This window comes from Belonocnema kinseyi, chromosome 5, assembly GCF_010883055.1.
Source record: "Belonocnema kinseyi isolate 2016_QV_RU_SX_M_011 chromosome 5, B_treatae_v1, whole genome shotgun sequence".
Lineage (NCBI taxonomy): Eukaryota > Metazoa > Arthropoda > Insecta > Hymenoptera > Cynipidae > Belonocnema > Belonocnema kinseyi.
The window spans coordinates 46322688-46332774 of record NC_046661.1 but is presented as its reverse complement, the minus strand read 5'-3'; the positions used below and the strand labels follow the sequence as shown (position 1 = coordinate 46332774).

The window sequence follows — 10087 nt, the reverse complement described above, 5'->3', positions numbered from 1 at the left end:
GAATCACGCGAAACATTAAATTCATTTATTGCATATTCGGCTTAAACACGAACTCACAGTGGTAATCATGCACCTTCTGTTTTGCGGCTCCCAAACGTAGAAATAGTGGGGGTAAATTTCATCCACGATCTGGCAGCTCTGCCAGTGTCGTTTCTCATCATCGACATAATTTACGTTGCCATTGCACCATACCATCCTTCGACATCAATTCCGAACACTAACTGTTTAATAGCTGCATCTGCTAGATAAGCTTTTTTCGGTTTTATGTTGAGAACATCAGCATGCCGTTCATATTACTGCTGTCGCGATTTTCATTCTGTGGCTCAGAATCTTGTACCTCTATTTGATTTATAGGCTGTATCGCTACCTTGACTTATCTTCTTCCGCAATATGCAGCTGCCACCTTCAATTTTTGACTAAGAAGACTCTAGAGATAAACTCTTAATGAATGTTCTTCGTAGGGTTCCTGAAGTTCTAAGGAATGCAACATCTCATGTTACTCCATCCAAATTTTCTTTAAGAGTCCATAATCGATATACCTTTGGTGTGCCGTCGTAGCCAAGAAAAATGACTTTCTTGTCACGGTCTTCAATTTTCTATTTTTTCGGCACTCTCTTAAAAAATTCGGTACTAAATCCAAACTACCTGCCGTAGCTGGCGTGTGGCGCTCTTCCGTTCCATACTTAATAGGGTATTTGCATGACCAGGTTTTTACTTCAATACATGCTTTTGATGTAATTTATCGTTAAGACAGCTTTAACCCAAAAGTAAGGTGAAAGTCTAGACTGAATCAGAAGGCATCTATTAATTTCCTTAAGAGTTATCATATTGAAGAAATTTGATCATTTTCTGCTTCTAATTTTACATGCAAGGCCTTAAGTCCTTAAAATCTTCGACAGCCTTGCTCTTATCCCTAGGCAGTGGCGCCATATTATCCTCATAATTTTTAGCAAGCGCTCCCTTTCCTCAAAATTGTCCCTCGTTAGAAAAGCTACTTACAAGGATCATGTGGGTCACCAGTGACCCAAGTGTAGACCAGATTTTTAAATTCGATGCCATCTTTATTTCGAGATTTGTGATTTACCTTTTTATTTCTTTCGGATTCCAAGTTCTTTTTTGCGAGGATCAAGTTTTGCGTTGCACCACCTGTTTCGTTTTTCTGGACAACACTTTCTTCGATGATTTTCACACGAACCACTCTCGATATGGGTATCTAGTCTCTGAGTAAATTGCAATCGATTTCCACGCGCGTTCCACTTAATCTATCAATTACATCGAAAATTTTCCTACCATAATCGCGTACATCAATGCCGTCTTTCATTCTCGAAATTGATAGAAAGGATGAAGTCTAACTTTTCTTTACTATGATTTTTTCTATCACGCACTCACTAGTTCTGCTGCGGTGGCTTCTCCAGTGAAGGCTTCTGTTTCACGATTTTCTCACTCACATAAACCCTGTTATCGTTTTACAAGTAGCACTTTTATATGCATTTTCCAAGTATCGTAGTTATTTGTGTTAAGAGTCTGAATACAAGAAAAATTTAATACCCACATTTTGCTGACGGATTCATTACACGGCATGCTAACCTACACAAAATATTTGACCAAACCTCTTGACTTTTTTCTAAACTCATGCTCTTCTGAAAGTTCTGGGCCCATAACCTTTAAGGACCACATGGATACGGGTTATAAAAATTAAATAAAAATGGGTAAAATCTGATTAACTTTAACTTTGGTTTACTGATATAAAACTGCGAACTCTTCAATAAAACCATGGAAAATAGACACCAGAAGATTAGAGTATTATAAACGAAAGCTAGTAAAACTATATCTCAGCCTCGAGTATTTTACAAAGATTGCAGTCGGAAAATTGTAATTCCCGAAAATTTGTCCCTTCTCGTTTTTGACCATTTACTCTACCTCACTCGGAACTTTCTGCAGGGAACTTTTTTTTTAAAAAAACCTTTAAGCAACTTATTAATTTACGCGTGAACATAATCCTAATATACATATTTTTTTACCTTTCGAAAGAAATATACTACGTGAGAAGTTTTCTGAAAAATTTAAGAATTTCTCGAATTTTTTACCTCTAATTCTATTTTTGGCATGACCTAGGAAAGCTGTAGCAAAAATCTCAAATTCGTACCACTTAATCTTTAAACTCTTATATTTTATTTAAGCCAACTAAACTTACAAAATCTTTAGATCTAATCCTCGAATGTCAACTAATAGTTGGCGATTACTGCTGCAAACCGCGAGATTCGTGGTCGCCGAAAATTTTTCATATTTTGTTCTTCAACTTCTACTTGTGCTCCGTAGACGACCAGACTTGCTGCTAAAGTGACTAAAATTTGGCGTAGACTCGCTTGGACATTTTAGGTCGACCCTCAAAAACCCGTAAAGATTTTTAAGGTTTTATTGGCCCTAATAAATAATATGACTTCAAAGACTAACAGGTATGGTTTTTATTTTTTGATTCAACTTTCCTAGGTCATGCGTCAAGTTGAAGTGGAGGCAAAAAATTCGAGAAATTCTTGAATTTTTTTTCTAAACTTCTCACTTAGTATATTATCTCCAAAAGATCAAAAATACTTTTACAAAGGCTCAATTTACGCGTAATTGCATAGGCTTTCTAATAGCTTTAAAGAAAAGTTTTTTGTTTTGTTTTTTAACAAAGCAGTCTCCCCGGGACTGCTTTCGCATTACTTCGGTTAGTACCGTTTTCTTGCCTTTTAAGGCTTTCATCTGGTCTTCTTCTGTGTCGGCTGTGTCTCAAAAAAGAAAACCAAGCTGAAAAACGCATCCTCCTCAGTAGTATGGAATTGACGTACAACGGGATCGTCGGCCTTCGATCATCCTGGTTTGGGTATGGCTGTTCATTGCTGCATTTTTTTTCTTTGCGGGCTGCCATTTTTCAGCTATCAGCTTCCCTGTCGCCAAAAGTCTGCTCGTCGGTTTTCTTTTGGCGTAAAACCGATTCCACGTATCTGGCTATGAGTTCCCAGTTCTCTTGACTACTTAGCATCACTTCAATCAGATTGTCAGTTGTAAGCGGTCCAACTTCTCTTTCCAGCTTTCCTCTTTTTTCTACTTACCTGTCGCACTTGAAGAAAGTGTGAAGTGCATCATCGTGGTCACTGCCGCAGTATATACAATCTGGATTTCTGATTTTGCCCATTTTGTACAGGTAGGCCCGAAACAATCCATGCCCAGAGAGCATTTGTGTGACAAAGAAGTTCACTTCTCCATGATCGCGTCTTACCCATGAATTGATGTGGCGTATGACTGCATCTGGCTTGCCATTGCTGCATTGTTTGTACCCTGGATTCTCTTTTGCGTTCGGCAGCAAGTAGGTCAATAGGTATGACACCTACAATTACTAATGTGGCTGGTTCCGAGACAGTGCGATAAGCACGAGCCACATTTTGCGCACCTCTCCGCTGTAGCGCCGCCATTCTTTTCCGATACTTCTTTATTCTGAGAGCATCTGCCCAGACTTCGGCTGCACAGAGTAGAATGGAATGCGTTACCGACATTAGTAGGCGTCGCCTACTCGGTTTTGGCCCTCCTATATTGGCCATCAGCCTACTGATATTCGTCGTGACTGTACACGCCTTGTCAGCTGCTTGTTTTATCTGCTCCCAGAAAGTGAGCTTATGGTCAAGTAAGATGCCAATGTGTTTTACTGCTTTCCTTGTCTGCACAGCATCAGTTTTAACCTGCATTGGAATCTCTAGTGGGATCCTCTTCGTTGTTAACAGTATTATTTCTGTCTTTTGGATTGCCAAGCTTAGGCCATGTTCTGTCATCCATCGCTGAATCTGTCTCATCAGCTGATTGAGTTTCCATTGCGCTTGCTCGAGGTCCCGAGCGGGTATGGTCGCTGCTATATCGTCTCGTATCTTCCGGCATCTCGATCCGCAGGATGCCGTCATAAGACACATTCCATAGGTCTGGACTCAGGATTGAGCCTTGGGCTGCTCCTGCAGTGATGCTTTTCCGGCATGATCCTTTGTCTGTTTCATAAAGCAGGACCCGATCCTTGAGGTAATTTCTTACTATTCGGATAAGGTACCCTGGTACATCGAAATTATGCTTCAATGCGTGCAATATGTCGCTCATTTGGCCGAGTTGAAGGCATTTTTGACCATCACGATTTTTCGGGAGTAGTGACCTATTTCTCGTTCTTTCATGGCAGTATTCACTACTTGTGACCCTGCGTCAACTGTGGACATCCCTTTCCGAAAACCATCTGACTGCTATATAAATCTCCAGCAGCCTGTATAGCCGATTGTATTTGGGGTTTTAGAAGTCGCTCTAATAGCTTTCCGGCCGTATCCAGCAGACATATGGGTCTAAAAGACGACAGAGCATCTAAATCGGCTTTGCCTTTTTGGATAAGTACCAACTTCTGTAGCTCCCACTGTTTTGGGAAAAAGCAGTTCTTATTTATGGCAGCTTTTGTAAATTTTTAGCATTACCCCAAGGCTTACATGTACAATTTCCTTGATTGCCTCCACGGGGATGCCATCTAGGCCATATGCTTTCTTGCTTTGCAGCGATCTTGCGGCTTTTATAAGCTCTATCTCGGTGAAAAGTGGTATTTTCTGCGTCACTGTGTCGGCATCTTCTTCTTCCCGCTGTTGGTGTGTGGAGAACAGCGTATGCACAATGTTTATCATTGTTTTGGCATCGTGCGGTCCTCCTGAGGTCAGACCTCCAAGCTTGCGAGTCACAATCTTGTAGCCCAAACCCCATGGATCCTTGTCCACTTAATCCTTGATTTTCCGCCACCCGAGGATCTTTCTCTTCTTGATAGATTTTCCCAATTCCTTTTTAGCTTGTTTAAAGACGGCGTTTCTCAATGCTGCTCCTGCTGGTCGTTTTTTCTTAACGCGCTGAGCTCGACGCCTGAGAACGAAGCATTCCTTCCGATGAATAGCGATCTCTTCTGACCACTAATAGGCCGGACGACGATTGTCGCATGCTCTTTTTTTGGCATAGATGCATCATAGACTTGGCGTATCAGCTGCATTGTGGTCTCAACCACCGCTTCAGGGTCTTCCTGAGCCATCGCAGCTACTGTCTCCTGCCCGTTGATAAGCGTTAACGCCAACTTTTGTCTGTCGATCTTGGCGGCATTCCACTTTGGTTGTTATTTGTGCGCCGTTTGCCCTTCTCGTCGTAGGGACATTCGTATATGGAAGTTAATACACAAATTATCACTTCCAGTGTAGTCCTCTATGGTCCTCCAGTTTTAGACCCTTCTCACCAGATTCTCTGTCAAGAGAGATATGTCAGGTGTGGTTTCCCTCTTTCCAGGACGGCGGAAAGTAATCTCTCCCATATTTATGACGATGAGTCTCTTTCTTGAAGCCATCTCCGTCACCCTTTTACCCCTAGGGTCCATATACGCCATACTCCACTCTATAGCTTTCGCGTTGAAATCTCCGGCAAGCACTATGTCATCTGTCGCGTCTTGCAGCATCTCTTCGATGTTATCGAGTTTCGTCTGAAAAACCTTGATGGGCTCGTTCAGCTCACAAAGATGATCTTGTGACTTTTCAAACAAACGTATCACTCGCCTGCTCCATGACTTTGCACTGGCACCTTGTCAGCGTTCGTCACCCATATCGCAGCAGTACTCAACTTGTCAGAGAACCATGTGGAGCTCATCTTTTCTTGTTACTGCTCACTGAGTCTGAGAAACTCGACCCCCTTTTCGTACGTGATTTGCGAAAGAAGGTTACAAGAAAATCTTCCGAAAAGCTAAAGCTCCCCGCAGTAGAATATCAGACAGAAAGTTGACTAACCTAGATATTATACATTATCTTTTGCTCTCTTCAGGTCCTTTAGTTAGTTCTCTGCGTATGAAAGAAAAAAAAAGATCCGTCCAATGACAAAAGGAATTGAAAATCTTCTGTTAGAAATTAGCCCAAAAAAATAAAAAGCACTTCAGCAGAAAATCTTCTTTTGTAAGGTAAAAAATTCAACTAAGACCTGAACGTCAATAATTATTGATAAAAAACACACTCCAAAAATAAAATTTCATGAGAAGTAAAATAAAATTATATATTTCAAAATTTTTAAAAATCATAAGAATCATAATAACATGGAAAAAATCTTAAAAACATAAAAAAAGCTTCTTTCATAAGTGATACATTGACGTGGTAAAGGGGGTTAACTTTTGCCCAATGAAAACAAATTGCATAGCAACAGAACTAAAGTCAGTCAAATTTGCATGAAAAAATTTTAATTTTAATTTAATTTTATCAAACAATACCTCGAATACTTTTATTTCAGGCACGTTTAAATTTTATAAACAATTCATTCGGCTATAAAAATAACTTTTTAAAACTTTTTAAAATACTTTTTAAGAATAAAAATATTAATGTAAATAATTATGGTTTATTTTTTGTATGGGTCGTTATCTTTGTAGTATCATAATCTTTTGATTACAATTAGTTCCATATTGTAGTATTTGCAATGTCTTCTACTATATCTCCCACAAGAGAAGCTATACGGTTCTTTGTATAAACGCAATGTGAAAATGCTATTGTACCGTCACACAGTACGCATATGCACCTGAAGACCGGACCAACGTCACGCGCTTCCTTCCACTGACCACCAGCTAGTGCGCCGATGCGCCGCACAGGCACGGACAATATAGCTGACCGTGCGCCGCAGAAACAGCAGTTCGCGGGTGTGGTGAACCGATTAGCCTCGGGGATCGCTCACCCGGTGCAACTCCTCTGCCCTTCCTACATTCCCAGTAGCCGACAAGACATCATTCCTTGACTCCTAGCACCAGCTATTGGCCCCTGTGTCTCCTATCGAGACCAGGGTACGTCGGCATCAGGCGCTTCTGACCGGCCTATCCGCGGGAATACACCTGCAGATCCCGTCCTCTCCTTGTAGCCGACTCGCACGGCAGTCAACAGATACACCTGTGGCCGCCCATCGAGGCCAGGGTACTTCGGCAGCAGGTGCACCTGAACGGCCTACCCGCGGTAAAATACCTGCAGATCTCGTCCTCTCCTCGTAGCCGACTCGATCGGAGGTCAACAGGTGTCCCTGTGGCTACCTATCGAAGCCAGGTTACGTCGACATCAGACGCTCCTGACCGGGCTGCCCCCGTTACTCATACCTACCTAATGAGGGCGACCTTCGTACGATCTCCCGCCTCCAGGGAGTCAGGACAAAGGTAGCCTCCTCTCCTGTACCTGACCTGACATGACCGTAAGGGAGGTGGCCTGGGCTCCCGACTACCCCCGCGACACTTCAGCGCACTACCGACCATCCGTATACGCCCGTAACCGAGGTCCCTCTCATTTTGTTTCCAGGGTTCGACTAAGGAGAAGCTCCTAGACCTTTTCTCCAGACGACGCGTTCTCGACGTCCTGCGCACCGATTCACTTTTTATTTCAACCACTAAATATTTCTCGCTTTCATACCAACGACACACACTATAAATACACACACACACACACTAGATTGTACATTCCGTGCAACCCACAATCAAACTTAAAAATGGTAAGACACACACCGATAACCCCAACACAACCACACGCATTCACACAATCACTCGACACTCACATTTAGTTCATAATTAGTTTTGTCTTTTTATAGGAAGAATATATTTCGCTTTCTTTTTGTGAATAAATAAACCGTTGTTCCGTTTATTTTTAAAGCCTATCTCAAATCAGAAACCCTGGCCAGACTGAAGCGTGCGGAGGGACAATACACAGGTGAAATTAAACGCAACGTTACAACTATGAAATATATGACTGCAAGGTGTCTTTGGCAAGACATTTAAAGTTTATCCTGCAAAACAAAATCGATCCTCAACATGAAAAAATAGTTAAAATGTGCCTTTGTTTATAAAAGGTGTTTGAAAAATTAACATTTTTCGGTCAATATGAAGAATATGATACAAAGGAGTGTTTGGCAAAACATGTTAAGTTGATTCCGAAACATATCAAGCCTTTTCATCCAAAAATGGTCAAAGTTTGCATTTGTTCATATAAATTGTTTCAATAAATAAAAATAATTAGCTATTCTTAATTTATTGTAAGTGCACATTATTATCTTTAATACTTTAGACAAAAGCTATGGGTTAAAATTAGGTAATCATTGCGAATCACGAATAAATGACTTTTGTTAATTAATTTGTTTAAAACATTATTAATCTTTTTTGTTGCTACTCTTACCCACTGAAAATTATTTTAAGTAAGTTGTTACATTAATTAATGACCTTTTTCAATGAATTTGGAAGTCTTAGAAGAAATGGTATCACGGAAAAGTTTAGCAACAAAAAGTTTTAACTTTGTTATCAAATAACACATTTCTGTTGAGTCAAAATAAAATGTCGGCGGCTACTCATTATATCTGAAAGCCTTACGGGCATGAAAAAAAACGTCAAAATCCGTTAAGAATTAAACTGTCGGTTGACTTTTATCCACAAATGACACACTGTGCCGCGATGCTTCATGAACGTACTCGCACGCGAACCTCTACATCGCTAACGCGAGTTAGTTTACAACGCGAAGGTGGCAGCTAGCCTGGTGGCTCATTACAACTGCAGTAATAACACACACATAGGACATATCAGTGTATTCCCTTCTTTTCTCCATTTCTCGACGTATTGCACCAAATTTAGGGTCAGAATAATTAACACGTGAGCTTTCGAAATAGTTGTTAGGTTCGAGAGTTCTTCTATGATGTCAGAATTGTGAGTAAAAAAATAAATTTGCGAACAATTCTCACCGTTCAAATGCTGTCGTCTGTTGCCCGCAATTTTTCTCTTTCGCGAGATTAATATTTGTCGTGAAAATAATGATTTTCTTGACAAAAGGTTTAATTTTTTAACATTATATTGAGCCGAGGATCTCGATCGTATAAAAAATTCGAAGTCGGATTTAACCAACACCCTTAAGTAGAAAATATCTTTTCTTTGAAAATCGAATTTATATGCAGTTAATATCCTGTTGGGAAACGGCAAAATTCCTTTAAGTTTTTCTTAATGGATATTCGAAAATCGCGTTCTGGTATCTAGAGTATAGGTCCGCGGTCTAAACCTATTAACTGCTTATGGCGTCTTATGGGGAATCTATGCTTTTTCTTACAAAAGCTCATTTAATCGTAGAATAAGCCAGTGAGACACATGTCAGTCTATGAGCACTTAAGTGTGTGTGTCTAAAGATTTTTGTGGCTATATTTACCTCATCCTCGATATTGTCAGCTGCAGATCACTATAAATACGAAGGTAAGCGACGCGTCTCGATTAATAAGACTCAGCAATTTTTGGCAATAAACTATTTCAAATTTTTGCAAGCACATCTATGTTCAGCTTGCAATTTCAAAAATTTTGACATATGAAACTTGCCGGGAGCTTGAAAAACAACGCAGAAACACGCAAACATGCGAGAAATTTACCTAAACTCTAAGTAAATAGCGAAAAGTTCTACTTTATTCAATTTTTTGAAATTTGAAAGTCAATCAGGGAAGGTAAAAATATTTTTACGAAATTATCGCCATACAGGTATAAATCGACTAGCTTTGGACTATTTTTATTGATAATTTAAATCTAAAAAAAAAAACTTTCCTTATTCCAAGTTTGAAGAAGTGCTTCATTTTTTGTGATTTATAGCTATATCTACGATGCAGAGAGGGAAAGAATTTTTTTAATAAAACTTTAGGGGATAGTTTTCTACTCCCAAAGGAAAGTTTTCATTGTTATTAGAACATAGCGCCACCAACTTATTTTTAATTGCATGTTTGTACTTATATTAATATAGATAATGCAGTGTATGTGGGATTGTCTGTCAACCAAAAACAACTCGAATAAATATATACTCTCATTATAATATGCAGTACATTTTAATAAATGGTCACATTAATATTTTATAAGTTTTAATTTTAAATATTTGAAAATAGTAACTCATTAATATTTTAATTCATTTTTAGTATTATTTTCAATAATTTTAGATTTGAAACCTCTAAATAAGATTTAAAGTCATTGAAGAGTTTATGGATTATTAAAATCGGACTTAAAGTTTTGTAGAGATTATAAGAGGTGTAAATGAGA

At 39.4% G+C, this 10087-nt stretch overlaps 1 protein-coding gene across 1 annotated transcript; it reads right to left on the bottom strand.

The window, feature by feature from the left end:
• Positions 1–3134: 3134 nt before the first annotated feature.
• Positions 3135–3581, bottom strand: LOC117173636. Its single transcript, XM_033362277.1, has one exon. It carries the CDS (start codon positions 3579–3581, stop codon positions 3135–3137), a length of 447 nt encoding a protein of 148 aa, XP_033218168.1.
• Positions 3582–10087: the final 6506 nt, after the last annotated feature.